Below are 23,364 nucleotides of genomic sequence, written 5' to 3'. Positions count from 1 at the left end.
CCGTCTGTATGTGGTTGATGCACGATCAGGTCTTACAGTTGGGCGTCGCGGATAGATTTGTCTAAGAGGAAGAGGCCGCGGTTTGGTGCTTCTTTGCCTAAACCGCTAGAAGCGTTCGCTGGCTCTATATTTCTATGGCGGAGCGTATCTGGTCTCCAATTGTCCGGGAACACACGATACCCAGGTTTTCTCACGCCGCGGAGACCGAGGATGGCGCCCGCTGTCATGATGGAAGCATTATGGCTGTAATATTCCACATCCGGTGCTCCTGGAAGCAATCAATCCGTTGTGGTCAAGCGTAACCAGGTATCGTCCAAAACAGTAGGTATAAGCGCTGTCTCAGACATACGTCGACATATTCCAATCGATACAACAACACCTACACTCAGTCCCTGCTTATATGTATTGTAGATCATGTCAAGCCTACCTACCTGCTTGCTGTGTCGATCTGTCGTATCATCTCCCACTTCGATCCCCTGTGTCGCGCCTCACTAACAATGTCTTGTTCGAAGTGGGGAACCTCGAACGCGTCCAACCGTTGACGGTATGTCTCGAATTTCTGTGACCTCAAATGGAGGAAATCTTACTTCCTACATTAGCAATTTCCGTAGTTGCACGCTATAAATGAGAACTGGTGAGATGTCACGTCACTCCGTAATGGCGGCCTCGCATTGCATGCGAGACTCTTACAGCAACGAGGATGGCGTTGCATGAAGACTAACGGTACAATGGCTCCATTCCAGGAACCACCGCCGATGACGGTCTTTTCCGTTCATTGATACGAGTGAGTCCACGCCGTTGGCTCCGGGAATCATTAGTGTACTATTGTTGCAGACGCCGCCGAAATAGGCGGTCTGCCAGCCTAGTGCTAACGCTCAATATGTGGCACACTGGATATGTTGTACCCCGATTTCTCCTTTCATTTCTGTCATCATGATCGGGCTCTCTTGTTTTGCATGTCCCTACGCAGAATGTGGCAGCCGTTCGCTTTGTGGTGAGTGGCATGGCCCGTGATGGTGAAAATAAAGTGCGATAGCCGTGTTGACGGGCTCATTTCCAGAAAATATGACTCACAATGTGCTGTCTGATCCATTCTGTCTGGAATCATGTGGGAGAACGCACCCACGACGCATAGCCATGGACTAATCAAGCAAGTGGAAGTGGTGGGTCATTGTGCTTTTGTGCATTGGGAGCGCAGCTGTGTCGAGATTGCTATAAATTGACATCCTCCTACCCTCATAGTAAGTCTGCTTCACCTCGCGCGGCCGCTGTTCCCTCTGCTATTGCTGCTCATGTCGGAAACAGCGCCTCACGATGAGAATCGTACACGTCCGGTCCCCATCCCCGGGGGCGGAGCGCCACGCCGACCCCGCGGGGCAAGATTCTTCTTCGCTGACTCGAGATCCAACTCCAGCGACAGCGGCGAATCAACCAAACCCAGCGAAGGCTCCGAACAGTCCACTTTCGACGGGATATTTGGGCGCATGGACGAATACTCCGATCATTCCAGGAGCCCGACCTCCTCGTCACAGGGTGGAGGCCATCAGGTCGTGGACTTGCCGCCAGTTCCAGCTCGTTTGCCTTCACTGACGGAGCTGTGCGCACAATGCGCCCGACGGTTCACGGCGAATAGCGACCTGCGGACGGAAGTACCTGTTTGCGACGAATGTCGCCGCCGTCCGTCGCGGGAGCGTGGTACATCAGCGTTGCGAAACAATTTCACTGCATATGCTCGCCCCTCGGATGTTCCTCAGCGTCATTCATCTGACGATCTCCCGCGGCTCCGGGACGCCACATACGATTCGGAGAACACTCGTGGTCTGTCCTTCCATTATATGTCTCCTTCACTTGACCAATCACTGGACTCAGAGTCTACGAGGGGTCGGCCTTTTCCTGCTGCCAATCGAGGACCCTCCAGCAGCCAGTTCCCGCATGGCGTCAGACCATCGGAGTTGCCGGACGTCACACTTAATGTCGGGTCGCCCGGTGAAGAGTCCGTCCTTCATCAGGCGCTCCGCCGTAGGTAGAAATGTGGCGGCAGGTTGTATGTTTAGGCCTCGGGGACAGGTTGGGCTTGTTGCTGGGACTAGCCGACAAGCTCGAGCATCATGCTCCATCTGTCTCATGTGATGTTCAGAGTCACTTGTCCATCGCTTCATTCCTTTTCATCTAGCAATCCACGATTCGAAAAACGGATTTACTGAGGAACAATCAAGGACTCTATATATTATATATGATCTATCGAGTAGCTGAAATGATAGGAGTATACTACAGGCTCTAGAGTGTCCCATGTATACTATGCATATATTCAATGCACTGTCAAAGTAAGAAGCAAGTCATGCGATGAAAAGAGAAATTTAAGCTATGCATGGTCCATGAACGTTCGCTCTAATAATCCGCGGCCCTCTCTATGATGCACTTGCGGTCAAGCAATGGTTGGGCCAGGAGTGGATAGCGCGAATCCTTCATCACCCCGTCCCAATCTCCATGTAGTACCACGTTCTTCAGCGCAGCGAAGCAAGGCCGGTTCAGCAGCGCGAAGTGATCTTCGATCCGTTTCCAATATTCCTCACTTTCGGGTGGGAGGAGCAAGTTCGGATGAGCGTGCAACCGGACGGTATCGAGCGAGGCGAATGTCACGCCCTCGCGGAACTCGGGAGGTAAAGCGGTGAAGTGAACATAGTAGTTCAATTCCCGAAGGTTGGGACAGCCCTGCAGGATGAACGAGAGCGAATCGTAGACGTAGTAGCACAGGCTGTGGCCAAGCTCGACGGTGCGAATCTGCTCGCCAAACCTCTCCCAAAAGCACTCCAACATGCCGATATCCTCCACGTTGTCTATGATGAGATGCTGCAGCGCAGGCATGGACCAACTGCATGTCTGTCGCACGAACAGCACGTTCAAGCGCAGTATGCGCAGCGTCGTGAGGGAGGAAAGAGCGATGGGAGACTGCGCGATGTGGCTGAACTTGACGTACCCGCCGAGCGAGAGATACTGCAAGTTAGGAGCAGCCTGGAGGACGTCTCCGAGGCAGTTAATGCCTCCTGTACGTGCAGCCTCGCCGATGTGCCACCAATCTAGGCGCTTTAGCGATGGCATAGGCGGACAGTCAGTAGGAAACTCGAACCGCAAGTCCACATCCGGACGGAATGGGCCCACACGGACGAGCACCTCTAGTCGTGGGCATTGCTCGAGGATCTTGTTCGCCTCGAGAGGACGCGGTGAGATGGTCATCGAACTGTTGTACGGCAGGTTGGCACGACGGACCCAGCGCCCGCATGACCGTTCCTGGTCGCCCTTTCCCTCCACGCCATCCAACAAGCCCTTCAGCTTCTCTCGACGGCCCATCCACAAGTCCTCGTAGAGCAGATCCGTCGCCCATGCTTGCCACTGCTTGCAAACGAGGACGAGAGCGGACTTAGTCTTCGTTGCCTCCGGATCGTCCTGAGCTACCAGGGGTATGGTCTCGAATGGTCCGTACGTCGTTGCACGCAAGCTGTGCGTGAGTGGAGAAGTAGTCGACAGACGGAATATGTACAACCAGAGCTCTACAGGGAGAGTGACGGACGACATGGGGAGGCAGAAGTGCAGTCAGGATGATAGTAAGTCTCTCCCGATACGAGTGCTGGCAGAGCGCTGATGGTGTTGTTGGTTGACGGACATACTGCTCACTCCAGCCGGTTTTATACAGTGATGAAATGGTGGTGAAAAAAGCATGCATTGTGAATCTGCAGATGATTTCAACCTCGGACAGGCTGGACCCGCCACACCCGGACCCCTCCTTGCCTTCGCTGATCACTCTCCCAGCCTGATTCGTACATCCAGACCTCCCGGTAGCTGTTCGTCTCCAGCATGCCTCGTACATCATTATCATCTAGCAACGCCCCGAACATCACGATGTATTCTGGCCATTCATGTTTCCACACGGTGTCCGCTTCTAATGATGCTCCTGGCGGCGTGTTGGGCATAGGCGAGGGCGGAAACAATGGGTCAACCCGGCTTGGAAAATGCATGCGCAGGTAATTTGCAGGGGAATCAAAGAACACGTCACTCTGGTCACGGTATGAATCTATATTTTGGCCTCTAGAGCAGCGTAGATCGTCAGCGGCGCCACCGACATGAAACAAAACGCGCGATCGACCCACAAAAGGGGTGGCTCGCAGCCAAGAGCCCAGAACTTCCGTTCGTCGGCTAGATTCGCTCTATGCAGATATGCTTGCCATGGTGTTGAGTGACAAGGTGTTAAGAAGCCCACGGAGTTGACTTCATGAGGAGGAAGGTTCCGTAAATAGTGCATTACCTCGATCTGGGCTCGGGCATGAAAAAGTGCGACGTAACATATTGCCGGCAAGGGAAGGAGGATAAGAAGCCGGTGCGAACTTCGGATAGGGAGACGGGTAGATTGGTGGCCGGATCCGTATGTGTCAACAAGCGCTTTGGCAGCAAGAACGTGCATTAGCGGTAGCAAGGGATGAACGAAGCGCCACTCTTTATGGCCTGCCAGAGAATACACGCAAATGGTCCAGCCAATGATGCCGAGCAGGATTTTTGGGGTGGGTTCGGTGGAGCGAGCGACTAGCCATGTGCCATGAATAACGAATGGTAGAACCGTTGTGCATAGAACAGGAATCGCTTGAGAGAGATAATAATGCCACGGACTAGCACCGTAAAAAAGAGATACAGATGACAGATTGGTGAGCAGAAAGTTCAGCGGAGTGAGCGTTAGACCGCCATAATACGCCGAGTCGAGGAGAACGATCGTCGAGAGGCAGAGCAGCCTACCCAATGAGCACAGATCAGCCATGGTAAGGTCCTGAAAGACGGTCTTCGCACCCAGTGAGAAGCGTGTCGGTGACCATAGACTTTACGAGTGCCGGTCGATGCCTGAATCGGACGAACATTATCGCGAAAACATACACCCAGATAACCGCGTTTGTAGGCCGGATGGCACATGCAGCCGCAGCGAAAGTCACCATTTTATGGAAATCTCGGCTATGACAACACGTCAAGCCTCCGCGAGTGTCTCAAAGAGCGAGGAATCCTACCTCGTCGGACCTGACGTGTGCTTCCACGGAAAATATGCCAGCGCCACCACGGTCAATGAGGTCTCTAGCGAGTTTGATAAAGAGCGAGAAAGGGATAGCCCGTGAAAGAAGGACGTCAATGACAAAAACAACTATGAGCGGGCAGTGAGCAGACATACCCAGCACTTTGATCGATACTCACGGTTGTCGAGACATATCTCTCGCCGAGGGCCTTCCTTGTCAATTCACATAGCCAGATATCAGTGCACGCAGCAAGGGCGCCATGCAGTATCTTTGGAGCCCATATCTTAGTTCGCTTCGTGAGTTGCCTGCTCGTACGATATTTTAAGACCGCATACACACCAGCATACTCGTCTGATCCAGCCCAGAGACCTTCAACAGCCAATACACCGGCACGTTCAACATAGGATAGACAATGCTTCTGATGGGTTTGGAAGACAGCCATTCCCAGGTGAGGTGTCCGTACCCGAACACGAGATGGTGGGCGACCTCGAGCGATTGGAAGAACTCATCTGGTTGGAAGAAGGTCCGTGTCGCGAGCGCAATTCCTATGCGGACGGCAAGTGCAAGGGCGGTGAGGCTTTGCATGCAAGTCAAACGTACGGATCGTCTTGCTCAACGTTCAACGCTGGGTAGCCGAGCGCCCGTTCGTCGGCGAGCGGCAATCACCGGACCAGATTGAGATCTGTGCTGCGATCCATTACAGGCGCCCGATGTAAGTCGAGCGCCGAACTAGTACGCGTGAAAATATGTAACAACATGCACAGGATATGCATCACATTCTCTCTGCTAAAAATCTCGATACTTTCTTCTCTTTCCCCTCTGCGCCTGCGGTACGTCGTGAAGTAGAATCTGACTCCTTAACCTCTGCAGCCATGATTACAGCTGGTCGGTCCGCCGGGGCAAATTTAATCGAGTTGCCCGCACTTGATGTTGAGGACGATGGCATCGGCGGGGAGGATAATGATGGCGACGAGTTGACGGTGGACATGGGCTGAAATGAGGGCGATTCGATGATAACCGAGCGGAAAGGTATAGGACTGGCACCTGCATCATCGCTGCGCAGAACATGAGGCTGGTCCTGGCGATGGTCGCGCCACAGATGCTAATGACATCCTCGCGGGCGGAAGGAACGAAGGCGAGTCGACAATCATGCTAGGCATCTGGCTACGTGTGTGCGCAGGCGTCCGAGGCGACAGCCGCGACGACGCAGTGGGCACGGCTATTGGCGTTCCTGGCCCAGGCGAGGCCATCTTGGGAGAAGAACGCTCGGTGACAGATATTGGCGTGGTCATCGGAGGTGATGGCAATGCGGAATCCTGCACTTGCTGTGCCTGGGACAACGCCATTTTGAACTTGGACACCTTGGATGGTTTGGGCTTCGGTGCTGCCGCTGCGTTGCCTACGTTGTCCGGACTGATTATTGTTGGAGCGGAAGGCGTTTGTAAGGGACTGGAAGATACAGCTGATATTGCCCTGACACTCTCTCCAGCAGCAGGAGTAGGACTTGTCTGCAAACTGATGTTGGTCACTTCTCCTCTCGAGAGCAACTCCAGGACCTCTCTAGTTTGCTTCTCAACGTCATCATCGCTCTCCTCTCCTACGAGCTGATCACTTTCTAGTTTTCCCATCCTGATGGCGCTTTTCAACGACGAAGACTGAGAGGATGGTAGAACTGAGCGACCAAGGGAATGTGAAGCGAGAGTGCTGGAAGAAGCATTGGAAAGACGCTCAGACTTGAACTTGGAGACCGGTGTTTTGGGAGGCGCGGATGCGCGCGTTGCTTCAAGTGGTACTTCCTGAGGTTCAGCGTCACTTAGTTCATGCATGACCCTCCGTAGCATATGGCACATACCGCCTGATCCCATTCATCTTCATCTTCCGAATGCGTGTGAGCTCTCATCGCACTGGCAACCTGTGCGCCAATCGTGGCGCGCTTCTCGTAGTATGCACGTTCAATATCGTGCTGATGTCGAGCGAAGTCGTCAGATTCGTCCTCCGTCCATTCTGTCGGCTCGCCATCGTCAGTGAAGTGTTCATTGTCAGTTGAATCAGACTCCGGTGGCATTGATGGTGCCGATGCGCGGTTATCTTCCTCATCGTAATGATCAGAATGGATGATCTCCCCCTCGTCGGAGTCAGTAGGCATTGGAGAGCCTGGGATAGACTCGTCATCAGAGTCCTGCCCGTCCAGAACCTGAGCACTTGTTGATAACGATGGACGGGACTCGGCGGGATGTCGCTCGACGACTTCCATCTTCATTGGTTGCTTTGCCATCTGAGCCTTGGTCAATAGTGTGCTCTTGCCCTTCCGCTGCAGTCTCGCCAGAGAAACGTCACCCCACTTGCCTTGTTCAGAGCCCTCGGCTGGAGTGCTCTCGTGGTCCGAAGGAGGCTCCGCGAACGAGACGCTCTTTGCCGGCTTCTGATTCTTCTCTGTTCTCGCCGTCTCTTTCTCCTTCTCCTTCTGTACGCTTTCGTGCTCCTCTCGTTCCTTGCTCTCAATGACGTTCCGAAGAAGCGCCTTGCCCATCTTCTTCTGCAGCTCTTTGGCCTTCCTCAGTGAATCCAGCTGCGCCTTCGCCGCCTCCTTCCGCTTCTCCAGCTCTGACCGATATCGCTCGCGTTCTGCTGCTTCCGCGCGCTCCTGCTCCAACTGCTCCTCCTCCTCCAAAAGGTCCAATATACGCTCCCGCTCGGCACGACGACGTGCCTTCTCAGCAGGAGACAGAGCCCAGAGCGGGAGTAGATCAGGATCATTGAAGATGTGTCCCGGTTCCGAGGAAGGGGTTTCAGAGATAGGCTCTGTGATGTCGACTACGGGAAGTCCCTCTTCATTAAGCAGCTTTGTAAGAATCAAGGCGCATGAGCGTGAGAGGTCCAACGTCAAATGACTACGAACGTACCTCACCCTTCTCGTTTCGTCGCTGCTCGCCACCTTCCGAAGCAAACGCTCCATCGCCCAGTACTTCGCCCAGTTTGTCAGACATTTTTCTGACTTGGTCAGAAGTCAGTTGACCGCCGTTCTCAGCCGTTGGGTCCCCAGGTGATAACGAATTGAGGAGAGCCTGCAGAGCTATGCTTTCGTCAGTCAGGAACGTACGTTTCTGTACATGAGAACACACCTTCGGCTCGGCTCTCATTGAGATCTTCGGCGGAACTAGAAGCTAAAGATGCCATGCTTGCGCAACGAGTGCCGGTGGAAAAAGGTAAAAAGAGTAGAGATCAGTGTGGCGAGCAACGATCGAAGTGTCCTAATAACCTGTTGGCGGCTGTTGCCGAGCGCAATTTCTGTTTTCTGTGCAGTGTGCAACGGACAAGTTCACTGCAACCACTGCTTCTCAGCTCACCATCTTGCATTTCGACACCATTCTCACTTGAATCGACGATTGATTTATCGCAATGGTCGTAGTCCATGCCGAGCCGAGCACCTCTGCGGACCCTCGCAAGAAAAGGAGCAAGAAGTCCCCGCAAAACGCCAATGCTTCTGCACAGCAAGACTCTGAAATGCGAGACGCAACGATAGATGTAACGGAAGTCGTCCCTCCAACTGACAGCCAGGAAGGGACGAGCGGGAATGTGGAAGATGACGACGCAATCATGATTGACACTGATCCTTCATCCCTCCCTACTCCGTCCGCCGGCCCCGCATTCCCTCCCCTGCCTGCATCTGCGGAAAAATCCACCCTGAAATCCGAGTCCAGGCGCATAGCCATACCCCCGCATCGCATGACGCCGCTGAAGAAGGATTGGGTCAACATCTTCTCGCCTCTCACTGAGATGCTTATGCTGCAAGTCCGCATGAACGTACAGAAGAGATGTGTGGAGATCCGGGTACGTGCCAGTGTCGTTATCATCGATCAAAGCTCATGCTGTCGGGTTCGTTTCTTAGACTTCTAAACATACGCAGGATATTGGCGCTATCCAGAAGGGCGCTGACTTTGTCAAGGCATATGCATTGGGCTTCGATGTGAACGTCAGTGCATCCATCGTGTTCTTTCCTATCTTTTTCAACCAAATATGATCATTAGGATGCGATTGCGCTGTTGCGGTTAGACGACCTCTATCTCGACTCCTTCGAGATCAAGGATGTCAAGACATTACATGGGGACCACCTGGCTCGAGCCATCGGTTAGGGATTTGTTGAAAATGCTAGTGCGGTATCACTGAGCGTCACTTTATTGTTAGGTCGTATTGCAGGCAAGGACGGCAAGACAAAATTCACCATCGAAAACGCCAGCCGGACTCGTATCGTCCTCGCAGACACGTACGTACCATTCTCTGACCTCATCCCCTGTGTTTGATTAATGTGGCGTACTGCAGTAAAATCCACATCCTTGGTTCATTCCAGAACATCAAAATCGCGCGAGATGCCATTGTCTCACTCATTCTGGGCTCGCCGCCCGGCAAAGTGTATGCTGGCTTGAGGACCGTCAGCAGTCGTATGCGGCAGAGAGCTATTTGAGCATAAGCTGCTTCATGTTATCTGGTTCTCTTGACTCTTGTGCTTGTTATCAGGCTGACAGTTGGTATACATCGAGGTGCAGTTATTCGTTGGCATGAAACGGACACTTGTGAGCACATGTATTCCCGCAACTTACGAAAGTACATGTTGCGGTAGAAACGCGCTCTGGCATTATTCTCAGGTGATGAAGGTCTAGTGAGTCTTCGTCGCATTTCGTCTCGTATTGATAGCTTCGGGAACCTCCATCATGAGTTGTCTCGCAGAGGGCAACTGCCTCCAGCAATGTCCTCAACCTTGTTTCACAAGAGCCAAGCGTCTCTGTAGATCGTGCCAGTGTTTTGTCATTCCCGTCAAGCTGGGCAACAACTTGAGGAAGAGCCCGTAAGCAAAGGCTTCTGTACGGAGGCTGACATATCTGTTCGTATTCAGCCATCATTTCTCGGAGACCATCGACTCAAATTTTGATTAGATGCTGCATTCAGACGCCTCGGTCTTATGGGGTCGTTTAAAGCAGATGAGGAGATTGGCGATGACGCTCTGAGATGACAGCTTGAGTCAAGTTGTTAGAGACTGACTTCGGAGGACGCCTACTAAAGAACGTGCGATCGCCGCTCTCGTGCTCGCGCTTAGTTCGAATCCGCTGGTCACGCTCATGGGGCGCAGTGATTATGCTGCCATGCTTTCAAGGCACTGCGTCCCCTTGCTCGGGGAATATTGTGTCTCGACACGACGAATTTCGAAGCCTTGCGCAAGTGACGCGACGTGCTCAATGCGTGACATCACGCGCCGTCTGTCACGTCTCAACCCACGAGGCTCGAGCGTCGCCAGTCGCCAGTCGCAGTCTCCTCTCTGAAGAACTACAGAACGCCGATTGAGCAGATGGGACGATCAAATCCTCGTCGATCAGCCCGTATTGCAGCGAAAGCGGGCGCCAGTACGAGAACCCAACGATACAATGTCTCTGGAGATAGAATCGCAAGATCAATCAGAGGCAAAGGTCGAAAAGCCGCCACAACTGCCATGAAAGAAATAAAGGACAGGGCTGTTGTGGAAAGGCCTGGCAATGAGCCCGGCAGGTTGGAAATACGCGTCCTAGACAAGCTTCCTGAAATGCCGTTGGACATACTGTTGGAAGTATGTAGTGCACGGTTCTTCTCGATGTAACCATTCACTTCTCACACGATGTTGCAAAGATTTTCAGTCATCTTCGTCCACTTGACTTGCTGCATCTTGCGCGCACGACGAAAGCTTTGCGCACCATGCTGATGAGTCGTTCATCCATCTCCTTGTGGAAGGGTGCTCGTGAACTAGTCGGAAGACTACCTGATTGTCCTTCGGACCTCAGCGAACCTCAATATGCAAATCTGCTTTTTGATCAGCACTGTCATGTAAGATTTAATCTCTCCTGGCTGTCAAATTATGTGCTCAGGGGTGATTTGTAGTTCTGCTTGACCGCGGGAGTCATGAACGTCTTATGGGCTTGTCGGGCCAGATGTTGCGAAGGATGTCTGGATGAGAAGTTCGTCTCGTGAATTTCTGCTACCAGCCATGCTGACGATGCGATAGCTTTGTTGTCTTTAGCTTTGATTCCTTTCGCCCCCTGTCACGCATGCTTTTTCGTCGGAACCCACTTCCCCTCTACTCGATGATCGCCGCAGAGGCACTCGTTGTTGATTCGAACACGCTAGTTCTAATCTTCTCGAAGACGCAAATCAAGCAGCTCACTGACCGCGTGAGGGAGTTGGGTGACGATCGGGAGGGGTCGAAAGAGTTAGAACGACAAAGAATTGATGCTGTCAGTCAAATTAAACGGGTACGCACAGCCACGACAAGCATGGGTGATCTACTGATGTATTGCGATAGCATGCAGAGCTGTTCGGCGGATGGCAGACACGTCATTGATGCACAATGTATGATCGTTGGCATACGCTGCGATTGGGCCACGGAATCGCCGGAGATCCATCTGCGGAATGCACTGATCGAGGGGTTGGATCTGGAGAGTCAACAAGGAGAACATCAAATACGATACTATGTAGTCAGTCGAAAGTACAAACAGTGCACAGGTTTGCGGCATGGATCCGGACACTACCATGGCTGTGGAGATGGATGCACTCTCTGAGGATGTCATGCGAATGATGAAGTGTAAAATAAGAGTAGTAACTCGCGATGTACAGTTCCAATGGATGTGACGCCACCAACAAACCAAGCAATTCGACACTCAAATGTACATTTCCGCGCCTGTCAGTATCGCAGACACAAACCCTTCCAGTAAAGCGATAAATCGCCTGTAGTATATGCCAAATGCAAGCGAGATGCGCTTGCACACTGTTTGTAGAGAGAGCGGATGACGATCAGTTCTTTGAGCTATCCGCCTTTTGTCTCGTATCGACGGCTCGGAGGAACTCCACCATGAGCGGCCCAGCATGGGGCAACTTTCCTCGCGCAACGTCGCTCATCTTGGCCAACAAAGCCGGACGGTTCTGCAGCTCGCCCCAACACTTCATCAGGTGGGACATCTCCAGTTGCCTCACCTCTTCGTGTCTGGAAAACAAAAAGACAGCTATTCAGCCACAACAAAGGACTGAGAAGAGTGAGACAGACTCGACCGTGAATGCACCGAAGAACTCATCGAGGACGTTCTCGAGAGTAAGCTGGGTTGTCAAATGGGCCAGCGCTCGCTTTTTGAGGTCTTCCAGTCCGAGCTGTCCCGATCATGTAGTTAGGCATATCGCCACTCAACTGGTGAGGCCGACCAACCTTCTTGGCGATCCGGTAAGCGGACTTGCACGACGGCGGAGTGGGATGCTTCGGGTTGGCCTTGCGGTGCTCGCGTATGAAGGCTCGTCGCGAGTCCGAGGTTGAGTTGCTGCTCAGAGGCGCGAATGTTATTGCGCCGCTGTAGAGATAGAACAGCACTGCCTCCCAACTGCGATCCGGAACACTAACTTGGTTGATGGTCCATTCATCGAGATGACGTACTCACGTTCGTGCTGCGACTCCTTTGAAGAGGATGTCCTTGTTCTCGTTGGTCTCGCCTGCGTTAGAAGATGAGGCAAGACCATCTGCAGCTATGGGCGCGAGGATGAGTGCTCATCCCGACGAGTGAGATAACGAAACCATTCACAAGACGCAATAGGAAGTGACAGTTTCACTTCCTCGAGGCTGGCGTTCAGTATTTGTCTATTTTCACTCTCGGGCTCTACTTTTGTACGTTTGAGCCGCGGCATATTCCCAGATGTGGATTGCCGCTTTTTGCCCTTTCTCCTCCTAATCCTCTTACGCTCGGCTTCCTCCTCATCTTCTTCCTCATCTTCCGATTCATCGCGGGCCTCAGCCTCATCTTCGCTGTTATCGGCGTCTTCAAAGTCGCTGTCGTATTGAGCATACGAATCAGCCTCAATGCGGCAACGATTCCATGACACGCCCGGGATCACCATGGATCCGCCAAGTAGCTTGAGTCCTTCCTCCCACGACGCTACAGTAATGTTTAATTAGCCCAAGAGATCTATACGAAGACTTGTTTGAATGACTTACAGACTGCAGGGCATGATTGAACCAGGATGTCCTTAGGAGCGTATGTTGTCCGAAAGTTAATCATCTCGCCAGCCTTGGTGCGAGCAGAATATGCGAGATACCGAGCCCTTTCCTGCGTCCCGCCTACTACACTGTCGTACAGCAGATTTGATGACCAAATGGGCAGGAAAGTTGTTGGGGGGAGTGTTATTATCAATAAGGCATTTATGATTACAGCATTTTCGGCCTGCATGGTCGGGTTTGCTTCGAAGACCTCTGCTGTCAAAAGTACATTGCGGCCTCCGCTGCTTGCTGGCTTGAGATTGCATGCGAAGAATTTGGTATAGTACGGGACGTTTTGGAGCGAGCAAGCAGTGATGCACAGGAGGACCCGCATGGTCATGGTAGATTTGCTCGAACAGAGGAACAAGGCGTACGCCGTCTTTCCGTCGACCTCCTTACCAGAAACCATGAAATAGAGACCATATCCGAGTGTTTCTGTACAAACGCTACGGCATACGTCTTGACCGTCTTGGGCGATCAGCAGATCGCTCAGACCGTCGACTCGAAACTGGAAGTTGATGCTCCATTGGGAGAAGTCCGTCTTGATGGATGCCATCTAAAGGCACCGCCTTGAGCTGAAATTGGGCGGAGAAACAGATGATGGTGCTGTGGGGTGATTGCGTGAGTCAAGGATCGGTTGAGCAGACCTGGATGTGGATGTGCGACCACCGCCCCGAACTCAGGAAGGAACCGAGTGGGCAGGTCATGTGCGCGATAGGAAGAGAACCTGCTCATTTGAGGCTGGGAGCATTCTTCGAGGAACTTCAACGCGTTACGTCACGCGTGGTCACGTTCTTAGAACCGTGATGCGTGAACAATGAGGAATGGCCGCACCAAAATACGATTATTTTTCAAAGTATTGCACTTGATGCAGTAGTATTTGACGAAATCCCCTCATTTGATCAGTTACATCTGCTGGAGGAGCAGTCGGGTTTTGTTGACGCGTTGTTTGTTCGATCACGGGATCGCGAAGTTCCACTTCGGTTCGATTGCAACTTGTTGGTTCGCGCCATCTGGTCCTGGTTCCTACCGTGCTCTCTCGGTGTGAAGCTCATCGTGGCTATGCTTGGACACAGTCTGCTCATTCTTGCTGCCTTGGGCACTCTATTCATCGCAAGCTTGAGCACCGTCGCAGCAGACAGCGCGTGGAACGGACTAACAACTCCGGGCTCTACAACACCTGCTGCATTTACTCCTTACTATGTGCCGCCGGGGACGAAGAGCTATGACTCGTCCTCTCCTCTGCTGCACTATTCTGGTCGCTGGAGGGACTCATATTCGAATTCGTTCATCCAGAAAACCTTGCGCTCGACCACAGACTCTGGTGCTTCTATGACTTTCTCATTCACAGGCACTGGTATCGAGTGGTTCGGCAACACAGATCCTCGACATGGAATTGCACAAGTATTCTTAGATGGAAACATGGTTCAGGAGATTGACGCCTGGAGCGCGACTCCGCGGAAACAGCAGCGTATGTATTGGAACTTTGAATTGCCGCAAGGCAGGCACACCATCAAAATTGTTAACACCGGAAAGAAGAGAGAGGCTGCGAGAGGCTCTTTGATCGATGTGGATGCTCTCGTGGTGACTATGAGTTTGCCTCCCGTTGGCGATGACTCGCAGTCTCATGACCTGGATGTCTCTGCCCAACCCGTGTCTGGCTATCCACCACTGTTTGACTTTGCTGCACCGTCCATCCCTGCTGCTCAGTGGTCTTTGGTTCAGAAAGGCAACACTGGTGTCTCTGCTATGCAGCTGGCTGTCATCTCAGAATCTCATGCGCTCGTCATCGACAAGGTGGAGCACAACCCACTGACGATCAACGGACATCCGGCCTGGGCGGCGCTTTATAACCTCAAAACGCATGCTCTTACACCTCTGGCTGTAGAATCGAACTCGTTCTGTGCTGGCGGCGCTTTCTTGAGTAACGGCACCCTCATCAACGTCGGCGGGAACCCTGTGGTCGAGGATCATACGTCTGCGGCCGACTTTGGCGACCTGGATGGTCTGCAGGCTGTCCGAATCTTCGAGCCGTGCGATTCGGAGGATGTAAGCGCCTGCAGACTATATGAGAATCACTCGCGCATCCGGATGGCAAGCCCGCGATGGTATACGACTGTTCTGCGTATTTCAGACGGGAGTGCTATGATCATTGGCGGCTCCATGAAGGGCGGCTGGATCAACAACGGCACTGTCAACAATCCTACTATTGAATACTGGCCTCCTAAGGATATCCACGGTTCCAACGGGCTCGCCATACCACTTCCATTCCTAGTGGATACTTTGAACGCAAACCTCTTCCCCATCGCCTTCTCGCTGCCAGATGGCAAGGTCTTCATTGCAGCCAATCGCGATGCCATGATCTATGATTGGCAAAGCAATACAGAACGCCGACTGCCGTCGATACCCAATGGTGTGCGGGTGACTTACCCCATGGCGGGCACGGCGCTCCTGCTGTCCCTCTCTCCGGATGATAACTACGCCCCGGAGGTGCTCATCTGTGGCGGCTCTACGATCGATGACTCCAAGGCAGGATATGACATCAGCTCGCAGGACCCTGCTTCTGCTCAGTGCTCGCGGATCTTGCTCACCGAAGAGGGGATTGCAGCTGGGTGGCAGACCGAACTCATGCCCGAGGCGCGCACGATGCCTGACGCGGTCCTTCTGCCTACGGGTCGTGTTATCATCGTCAATGGTGCAGGTACGGGAATATCAGGATACGGAAACGTGGCCGGCCAAATTGGCGCCTCGAATGCCGACAACCCAGTTTTGACTCCGGTTCTGTATGACCCTTTCGCTCCGTTGGGAGAGCGCTTCTCGTCGAGCGGCATGCCGACAACTGATATTCCACGGATGTATCATTCGGTCGCGACGCTGACGCCGAGTGGGAATGTCATGATTTCAGGGAGCAATCCTAATCTCGACCGTAGTGAGGAGGAATACGGTACCGAGTACCGTGTTGAATGGCTTAATCCTCCGTATATGACCGGCAGCAGGCCTGCTTTCGCTAGCAAGGTGGCAAGGACGATCAACTTTGGACAGACTGTTGAATTTGATGTAAGCCTGCCCGGATTGTCGTTGGCTGATGCGGACATCAAGGGCGAGTCTTTCCCGCTTTTGATGGCATTCCTATGTGCTCATGACCTACATCCCCGCAGTTGCGCTCATGGATCTCGGCTTCGTAACTCATGCCGTTCATGCAAACAGTCGCTTGGTCTACCTTGCCAGTTCACTATCTGATGATGGGCAGACGATAACGGTGACCGGACCACCGAATGGGAATGTGTACCCTCCGGGACCTGGGTTCCTGTACGTCGTCATCAACGACGTCCCGAGCGTGGGCCTGAAGGTGATGATCGGAGACGGAAATGGTCCTGTTGTCGATGAAGGAGCACTTCAAAAGTAGGTCCATCAGGAAACCTTGAGTTATTCTTCTGATCATGCTTCGTTCCAGCCTTCTTGTGAACACGGAAATTGACCAATACGAGAAAGCAAGGAAGAAGGGTACAAAGGCAAAGATACACTCACACTAGCGCGCGTGCCTTGGCCGGACCAGCAAAATATTCTCGCACAATGTCCCTTTGATGGCTTCATGGCCACCTGATACATGTTATCGTATCGCAGCATGTTTGTATATGCCATTCCGATCTCAAATATTTGTGATTCTCTATCACTAGCAGCACTACTGTCTTAATTTGTCAGGCGATGTCGCCAATGTAATAGACACTGTTCTTGTCTCTCATCGATACGAAAGCACAAATGACCTCATTGTACGAAAGGATGTATATGCGAAGGATCCGCTCTATGCTCTCTACGTGTTCTAATTACGCTCTTTGAGATCTTGGGGATCAAAGATATCTGCGTTGATCTTGACAAAGCCCGTCTCCAAGTGCGTGGTATCTGAATAGCTGACCAGAATGCCCTGCCCTTTCTCATCCACTTCGACGACGGAAATCGATGCGTTCCAGCACTTCCCGCTGACCTGCACTCCATCCTCGCATCTAACGTGGCCAGACTCAAGCAGGGTCGCGAGGAGGCGCGAGATGTAGCCTCCGTGGGACACGACGAGGACGCATGAAGGGGGCCCGCTTCGATGTCCCGATGCCTTCAACGTGCTGACGTATTGCAGAATCGTGGCACGCCACCACTTTGTGGCCCGTGCGGTGAACTGAGTCAATGGTTCCGCATTAGCAGGGGCCTTCGACCCGCGTCCGACGAGCTTTTGTCCTTGCCAGTCGCCTAAGTGCTGCCAGCCAGACGTTCAATGTCATCAATTTGATTCTCCACGATGCGTAGTCTCGCGACTCACTCGTTCTCTCAACGCTACACTACGTACCAGCAGAACATTGGGGTGTTTCTCGAGTATGATTTCAGCAGTCTGAAGTATCCAGAAGGCCGATTAAAGCATTGCTCGCGCGTTTGTTCCTCGTAGTGAAACATACCTTGGCTGCCCGCTCCAGATCGCTGCTATGCGCCCTTTTGAACGGCACCACCTCTAGTGCGCTTGCAGCTAGTTGTGCCTGTTCGATGCCGGCAGCATTCAGTTTCGTATCCACTTGTCCCTGCATGATTCCAAGCCTGTTTTCGTCCGTCTCTCCATGACGGACAATGTACACCCTTACAACGGTCATCGACGTCGAGACGAAAGCTATGCAACACTCGCTTTTCTCACGATGTGACAGCTGCGTAGAAATTATTATCTCTTGCACATGCGATGCCAACTTTGTCTGGCACCTTTACACTGCACCGCCAGCCGTCGAAATAGCACGAATGCAGTACCGAAGTTGATATCCGTTGCCCTCCATCGCTTCTACATATGATAAGATCGGAACGAGACAGAGAAAGTGCTACAAGCTGGAGACAGAACACAGTCCACTTAAGGACGTACAGTAAGCTGGAGGTCGGATACCGGAATCTAATCGATAAACAGAACAGAGGAGTCGGGCATCATGAGACCACGAACGCAGTGGATGGACGAGCGCTGTGGCGATGAAGGCACGAATCTGCATCCCAAGGGGGAGAGAGACCAAACAGCACATTGCCCGCTTTCCGCATGGCATTAAAGTAGTTCAATGACCTCCTTTGAAACATCCTCGATGCGATCCTCTGGGAAGGCGGCAGGAAGGGCTGCGAGATATTGCTTGATTGCCTTTGCTTGCGAAGCATCGGGAGATCGCCCTTTCTGCTTGGCTTCGCATAGCTGAATAGGAATGCATATGAGCAGCTGTGGTCTCCACCTGCGATACAAGAGCAACTCACAATGTTGCCTAACGCTACCAATGCGCGATATGCGGCCTCGGAGTCTGTCCTCTCGTTTTGTATAGCCTATATCATGCAAGTATCATTCACAGAGCTCCGTGCATAGTACATGAATTGCAGCGTACCTGCAGAATTGATTTGAACAGTATCGCACGGATTTCGGGATCTAACTGTTCCCGCAGACCGATGCAACTAATGCTAGAATAGCAGTTTAGTCACGAAATCCTCAGCGAGTTAGCTTGCCACATACTTCAAAAATATTGTGTTAAATGCGATACGCTGCGCCTTCGACATGGCGTTGTACGAGACAGCACTGAGCTCTTGCAATACCTGCGACAACAAGCATTCAGTGCCATGCAAAGAAAGCACGTACGATGACTCAACGGACCTGCTCCGTCCATGCCACGTCATTTTCCACTGTCTCCTGGAAAGTATTCGCAAGTGATCGTAGCAGGAACAGCATGTTCGTCTCCCGTGTTCGCGGAAGTGGCGTCTCCCAAGGTTCTTTCCATGTAGATGCATTGAACATCGCGGCATAGTACCGCTGCTTCAACGCGATGTCTCGCGAATAGTCCGGGCAGAAGGCAATTAGGAGACGAGCAAGATCCATTACTGCACGCAGAATCAATTTGGTCAGATGAAGGTTCCACAGAGGTGCAAGAACTGACTTGGGAAGAGTGCCTCCCTTGGCCAGCGATCTAGCAGCGCGATGATGGCATCGAGGTGCTCCGCCTTCAAGGGGTTAGACGTCGCAGGTGGATTTGTCCAGTGCGCCAGGTGTGAGATAACCTGAGAGAGGTAAGTGAATGCCTCGCTGACAAGGCTCGACTCTTGTGGATACATCGATAACGATGATGTTGACTTGCGGATTAGTATGATGAGCCCAACCAATATGCATGCAAGCCGTCAGACCAGATAAGGTATTCCAAATCGCACGGGACTCACGATCTCGTTTCTGAGTGCCTGATCAAGCTGCTGCAACTTCGTCTGCATCGCAGATACATTGGCTTGACGGAAGGACAGAGGGTCGCGCTGGTGACACGATATGAACACAGTGCAATCCCTCTATGAGAAACGGACATACTACAGGAACCACTTTTGCTTTCCCTGGAGGAGGATTTAACGAGCTCGTCGGAGGGGATGACGATCCTGAGAATTGTGATGACCCAGTCCGAAAATCACCTTGCGACCTCGGTGGTGACGAGGGGATGGATGTAGGCTGCGCTCGATATCTCGATGCGCCTGATAGTAGGTCAATCCTCGGAATAGCCTCACACGCGACAATGCAGCGAACCTGTGAAGGGATCCATGAACTCGGTGGTCCCTCGCGCCACAGAACTCTGCATGGGTTGATATCTTGAGGCACCTGCGAGCTCATCAACATATAGCATTTTATGGTGAGGCAAGACGACACACCAGTGAATGGGTCCACAAGTTGGTTATTGCCAGAGCCCACGCTGACACCAGCGGTGTTCTTCTCGATGAACCGCACAACCTCGTCTAGGTACGACAGCGGTAGATCGTGATTCTGGAGGAAACGTTGCGCAGCATTGTAAGGGTTCTCTTATGGCACAACCAAGTTATGATGATGGTCCGATCAGGTCTTGCGGGGAGGGACATACCGTTGGCGTTATATGGCAGCTTGAGGGGCGGCATGCCTTCTTGTACATCGACATCGAACACATAGTCATATTCCTTGCCTTCGTAAAGCTGTTTTCGTCCAGCTCCCACGGCATCTACGACATCTCCGATCTTTTGCCAGCTGGATGTAGCGCTGTCCCACTAGCTCTCTCATTAGAAACACATGTAATAGTCATAACGCTCTCCGCATACCTGATGAGCCTCTACGTTGTCCCCGTGTTTGATCATCTTCACTTCGCCGGGTTTCTTCCCTACAACGGCAAATCAGTGCTGTCTGACACCCATGAAGTGAGCCTGGATGCACCTGGCTGAGATAATGCCTCCAATCCTGGCAGATCTGACTTCTTCACGTCTCCGACCTGTTGTGCTGGCAGCGCCTGATTCGCAACCTGCTCATCATATGCTTTAAGCAGTTCCGCAGGGAGGTACCGCGACTCTTCTGCAGTGAAGATGCGAACGACGCCATCACTGCAGCCAGTGACGATGTCGCCGTTCGGCATCGTCGAAACGGACCAAACAGAGATGGCAGGATGTACAATTGTCTGCACGCATTCGCCATCTAAGTGTCGAATGAGATAGCGCTAGGGATTGTGGCAGATGGTAACTCACCTCTCCAGATGCGCACGGTCCGATCCTCGCCACCGGACACTATGTCTCCGTTGGGCAACACAGAGATGCTGTATATGAAGGAAGTATGTCCCGAGAGTGTGTGAACAACATCTCCTTCCATCGTCCAGATACGGATCTCACTGGACAATGCTCACTTATGCCTGCCTACCGAAGAGGATGACATCACGCACCTGTCATTCGAACATGAAGCGAATCCAATGTCGGTGATCAAAGCAAGTCCGCGAACAGCCTGCGTATGACCGGGATACGTGCGTACGTTTTTGTGCTGATTCCACAGCTTGATCGTGTTGTCGGCAGAGCCTTCACACCACGTCACACTTAGCATCGACAAGCGCGCCTCCTTTCAACGCGCGGAGGACGCACCGGTGAGGAACTGACGACCGTCGATGGCCAGCACGGCCCAAACAGATTGTTGATGACCGATGAGATCGTAGGCCAGTTGAAAGTCCTTCCAGACCTTCGCCGTCCTAAGGGCAAGGTACACATTACGTGCGAGGACTCGGATCGGAGTTGACATACCTGTCCCATGACCCCGAGATGATCGTCCCGTCGGTGGCAGCGTCCAACGCGCATACATTATCCGTGTGGCCGATCAAGGAGAAATTTGGCTCGCCCTTAGTACCCGCCAGTGAAAATACGTTGATGACCATGTCCTGCCCACCCGTCACTGCATACCCTGAACTCCTCCCTTTATGTTAGTCGCCCATGTCTAAAATCCCCTGAGTTGTGCAAGCTCACCCGAAGGGGCATCAGGCGTAGGTGGGAGATATGTCACGGCGTTGAGGTAGCGAGAGCCGCCGTGCAGCACTGCTGTCTGGGTGAAGCTGGATTTATCCGCCGACCTGTTCCATGCAATGGCGGTGGTGTCGCGCGAAGCTGACAGGACTAGCTCGTCGGTCGGCGAGGCCACTGCGCGAACCTACAAGATGTGAGCAAGCATGGGTGTTCTGGGACCCACAACGTACGAACATCAGCGGTATGCCCCGTGAGGGTTGCGGACAACTTGTAAGGCATCGGTGAAACGGATATGGCGGCCTGCAAACAGCTCGTGTATAGCAAGCGAGAGGGGGAGAGTTGGGGAGGAGAGTGCGGTAATTCGGAGCCGGTACAAGGAACTTATCAAAGACGAGATGATATTGAAAGCGTGGAACCTTCGATGGCCCCCTCATTCAAATACTAATATCTGACGCCTTCTGTTCTCGAGAATCGAGTCCTCGCTCATGGCGAAAGCTCGTCGAGGCCGTTCTCCATCAAACATCAATCAATTTGCCACGTCCATCCTATGCATCGATGTTGCCAATGTTTTTTGTCGTTCGTACCCGGATTGTCGTCACTTCAATGGCGGCAACGCGGTGCAAATTGACACAACGTACATATAGGATGTAAGCAATTCCGTGGGAAACCGAGAGAAGCAAATGGTACACGTTGAATCAAGGTTAAAGTAGATATGTACACCCCGCTAACGAGCCCAAGGCCTGTGCAATGGCAGGCCCAGGGAGATACGGAGGCGCGTCTATGCCATGCACCATTCTTCATCTCCTGCGAGATCCTCACGATGCAGTTCATCGCCCGTAGGGTGCGAGGAACGATGAGTTGCCAAATCATGAGGGGATAACAGTCATAACTGCGCCAAACATCATTTTATGATATCCCGTTCAGGGCAGGTTCACGCTTCGAAGATCGCCACTTACCGATGTGGTTATTGCAGTCCTTACGAATGTCCGTCGTACATCGATGTGCGCTCATGTCCGGACAGTGTTGTGGCCAGTGCCACAATGATGCTAGCCCGTGTCTTCACCGTCGGGGCACAGATGTTGGCCAGACAGGCCCTCGATGTCGGACGCTTCTCTTTGACCGTAACCTGCCGCAGTCGTGCTCCGACCCTGTCCCCAAACCGTAATGGCAGTGTCAAATGACACTGTATTCCATGCCTTGTGCCATATTGTTCTTCCATTCTCACCTGTCTAGCTCTCATGCACAAGAAGGAAGAGGGGGGAAGGCGCAACTGAGCATTCACGATGTGATTGATGACTTTTCAGAAGAATATGCAATTCGTCCGGGGCCGGGAAACGGTCACAAATCAGAAATACATTAAGATTTCCTGTGCCCAAGTTGTGATCATGACCGTTCCAGCTTTTGTGTAAAGACTCATACATGGGTAACGATCGTGTTCCCACTGCCGTACATCCAATATCAAATTAGCGGCAACTGCATGAAATGCACCCTTGCCGGAGCTCGCTAACGAGATGCAGTATTCCTCGGAAGGCGTCCGCAGTAGGTATGTGTTCGACCCGGTGCTCACTTCGATGAAGCTAACGGTAGGCATTCACAGTCCGCATTCAGATCTCCCATAGCGAAGGTCGCTTCGCGGTTCCAACAAATGTCTCATACGCTCACCTGACGTGTTCTGTTCAAACTGCTGTTGAACATTGCAACGCAAGGCCGTATGATTTGTCTGTGGCCGTGAAGGTGACATTGTGTTCTAGGTCAGTGGGTCTGCAGCTGCCCCTCGCGACCGCCACTTTCCCGGAAGAACATCTCACAGCGGCTGTCACGATAGATAGCGGCATATTTCCCTGTCCGAGTGCTTTCAGTCCTGCGGTGCGTCACATCCGATAACTCGCTCGCTTTCCAACTATAAGCTGATCAGATTAAGATGGCTTGCCGCACTTGTGGAATCCGATGTACGAAGCCTAGGCATGCCGCCCGCCAGGATTGGTCAAACAGCAGAGCAAAGCGTAAGATCGC

At 52.5% G+C, this 23,364-nt stretch overlaps 12 protein-coding genes across 12 annotated transcripts; 5 read left to right on the top strand and 7 right to left on the bottom strand.

Annotated features, from left to right (window-relative positions):
• The first annotated feature begins 1,060 nt into the window (after positions 1 to 1,060).
• LAESUDRAFT_513700 (uncharacterized protein) lies at positions 1,061 to 2,208 on the top strand. Its single transcript, XM_040902754.1, has 3 exons — positions 1,061 to 1,163; positions 1,306 to 1,818; positions 1,870 to 2,208. The coding sequence occupies exons 2-3, from the start codon at positions 1,485 to 1,487 to the stop codon at positions 2,025 to 2,027; spliced, it is 492 nt and encodes a 163-aa protein (XP_040767364.1). The 5' UTR covers positions 1,061 to 1,163; positions 1,306 to 1,484; the 3' UTR covers positions 2,028 to 2,208.
• On the bottom strand, positions 2,198 to 3,688 carry LAESUDRAFT_722588 (uncharacterized protein). Its single transcript, XM_040908240.1, has one exon. It carries the CDS (start codon positions 3,571 to 3,573, stop codon positions 2,389 to 2,391), a length of 1,185 nt encoding a protein of 394 aa, XP_040767363.1. The 5' UTR covers positions 3,574 to 3,688; the 3' UTR covers positions 2,198 to 2,388.
• A 52-nt stretch (positions 3,689 to 3,740) lies between these two features.
• On the bottom strand, positions 3,741 to 5,633 carry LAESUDRAFT_735287 (glycosyltransferase family 22 protein; the record flags this gene model as incomplete). Its single annotated transcript, XM_040910574.1, has 7 exons — positions 3,741 to 4,083; positions 4,146 to 4,306; positions 4,334 to 4,813; positions 4,869 to 4,992; positions 5,046 to 5,176; positions 5,227 to 5,331; positions 5,388 to 5,633. The coding sequence occupies 7 exons, from the start codon at positions 5,631 to 5,633 to the stop codon at positions 3,741 to 3,743; spliced, it is 1,590 nt and encodes a 529-aa protein (XP_040767362.1).
• Positions 5,634 to 5,820: 187 nt separating this feature from the next.
• On the bottom strand, positions 5,821 to 8,225 carry LAESUDRAFT_646357 (uncharacterized protein; the record flags this gene model as incomplete). Its single annotated transcript, XM_040903976.1, has 5 exons — positions 5,821 to 6,092; positions 6,115 to 6,844; positions 6,901 to 7,890; positions 7,952 to 8,121; positions 8,171 to 8,225. The coding sequence occupies 5 exons, from the start codon at positions 8,223 to 8,225 to the stop codon at positions 5,821 to 5,823; spliced, it is 2,217 nt and encodes a 738-aa protein (XP_040767361.1).
• Positions 8,226 to 8,238: 13 nt separating this feature from the next.
• LAESUDRAFT_513547 (eukaryotic type KH-domain (KH-domain type I)) lies at positions 8,239 to 9,519 on the top strand. The gene is made up of 5 exons (XM_040902753.1): positions 8,239 to 8,879; positions 8,938 to 9,021; positions 9,077 to 9,176; positions 9,234 to 9,312; positions 9,369 to 9,519. Exons 1-5 carry the CDS (start codon positions 8,448 to 8,450, stop codon positions 9,508 to 9,510), a joined length of 837 nt encoding a protein of 278 aa, XP_040767360.1. The 5' UTR covers positions 8,239 to 8,447; the 3' UTR covers positions 9,511 to 9,519.
• A 1,011-nt stretch (positions 9,520 to 10,530) lies between these two features.
• Positions 10,531 to 10,952, top strand: LAESUDRAFT_646055 (uncharacterized protein; the record flags this gene model as incomplete). The annotated part of the gene is made up of 2 exons (XM_040903956.1): positions 10,531 to 10,644; positions 10,704 to 10,952. The coding sequence occupies 2 exons, from the start codon at positions 10,531 to 10,533 to the stop codon at positions 10,950 to 10,952; spliced, it is 363 nt and encodes a 120-aa protein (XP_040767359.1).
• Positions 10,953 to 10,972: 20 nt separating this feature from the next.
• On the top strand, positions 10,973 to 11,751 carry LAESUDRAFT_513519 (uncharacterized protein). Its single transcript, XM_040902752.1, has one exon. It carries the CDS (start codon positions 11,120 to 11,122, stop codon positions 11,627 to 11,629), a length of 510 nt encoding a protein of 169 aa, XP_040767358.1. The 5' UTR covers positions 10,973 to 11,119; the 3' UTR covers positions 11,630 to 11,751.
• Positions 11,752 to 11,861: 110 nt separating this feature from the next.
• On the bottom strand, positions 11,862 to 13,642 carry LAESUDRAFT_756561 (uncharacterized protein; the record flags this gene model as incomplete). The annotated part of the gene is made up of 6 exons (XM_040912186.1): positions 11,862 to 12,051; positions 12,112 to 12,212; positions 12,268 to 12,436; positions 12,494 to 12,578; positions 12,635 to 12,985; positions 13,045 to 13,642. 6 exons carry the CDS (start codon positions 13,640 to 13,642, stop codon positions 11,862 to 11,864), a joined length of 1,494 nt encoding a protein of 497 aa, XP_040767357.1.
• Positions 13,643 to 14,094: 452 nt separating this feature from the next.
• On the top strand, positions 14,095 to 16,735 carry LAESUDRAFT_513468 (copper radical oxidase). The gene is made up of 3 exons (XM_040902751.1): positions 14,095 to 16,186; positions 16,245 to 16,488; positions 16,541 to 16,735. The coding sequence occupies exons 1-3, from the start codon at positions 14,149 to 14,151 to the stop codon at positions 16,617 to 16,619; spliced, it is 2,361 nt and encodes a 786-aa protein (XP_040767356.1). The 5' UTR covers positions 14,095 to 14,148; the 3' UTR covers positions 16,620 to 16,735.
• A 171-nt stretch (positions 16,736 to 16,906) lies between these two features.
• LAESUDRAFT_646292 (phosphoglycerate mutase-like protein) lies at positions 16,907 to 17,717 on the bottom strand (the record flags this gene model as incomplete). Its single annotated transcript, XM_040903972.1, has 3 exons — positions 16,907 to 17,332; positions 17,396 to 17,464; positions 17,529 to 17,717. 3 exons carry the CDS (start codon positions 17,715 to 17,717, stop codon positions 16,907 to 16,909), a joined length of 684 nt encoding a protein of 227 aa, XP_040767355.1.
• Positions 17,718 to 17,857: 140 nt separating this feature from the next.
• On the bottom strand, positions 17,858 to 21,757 carry LAESUDRAFT_722580 (PFU-domain-containing protein). The gene is made up of 19 exons (XM_040908239.1): positions 21,586 to 21,757; positions 21,355 to 21,535; positions 21,136 to 21,292; positions 20,980 to 21,083; positions 20,787 to 20,916; positions 20,596 to 20,735; positions 20,291 to 20,545; positions 20,179 to 20,237; positions 19,968 to 20,127; positions 19,762 to 19,908; positions 19,640 to 19,711; positions 19,430 to 19,587; positions 19,291 to 19,377; positions 19,014 to 19,206; positions 18,734 to 18,957; positions 18,596 to 18,675; positions 18,471 to 18,543; positions 18,346 to 18,411; positions 17,858 to 18,286 (listed from the first exon to the last, which is right to left on the bottom strand). Exons 1-19 carry the CDS (start codon positions 21,628 to 21,630, stop codon positions 18,146 to 18,148), a joined length of 2,472 nt encoding a protein of 823 aa, XP_040767354.1. The 5' UTR covers positions 21,631 to 21,757; the 3' UTR covers positions 17,858 to 18,145.
• Positions 21,758 to 21,897: 140 nt separating this feature from the next.
• LAESUDRAFT_513436 (uncharacterized protein) lies at positions 21,898 to 22,434 on the bottom strand. The gene is made up of 2 exons (XM_040902750.1): positions 22,308 to 22,434; positions 21,898 to 22,240 (listed from the first exon to the last, which is right to left on the bottom strand). The coding sequence occupies exon 2, from the start codon at positions 22,219 to 22,221 to the stop codon at positions 21,952 to 21,954; it is 270 nt and encodes an 89-aa protein (XP_040767353.1). The 5' UTR covers positions 22,222 to 22,240; positions 22,308 to 22,434; the 3' UTR covers positions 21,898 to 21,951.
• Between the last annotated feature and the right edge of the window lie 930 nt (positions 22,435 to 23,364).

The sequence above is a fragment of the Laetiporus sulphureus genome (assembly GCF_001632365.1).
Source record: "Laetiporus sulphureus 93-53 unplaced genomic scaffold LAESUscaffold_7, whole genome shotgun sequence".
NCBI classification, from domain to species: Eukaryota; Fungi; Basidiomycota; class Agaricomycetes; order Polyporales; family Laetiporaceae; genus Laetiporus; species Laetiporus sulphureus.
Note: the sequence above shows the minus strand (reverse complement) of the source record. Positions and strands in the feature narration are given on the sequence as shown.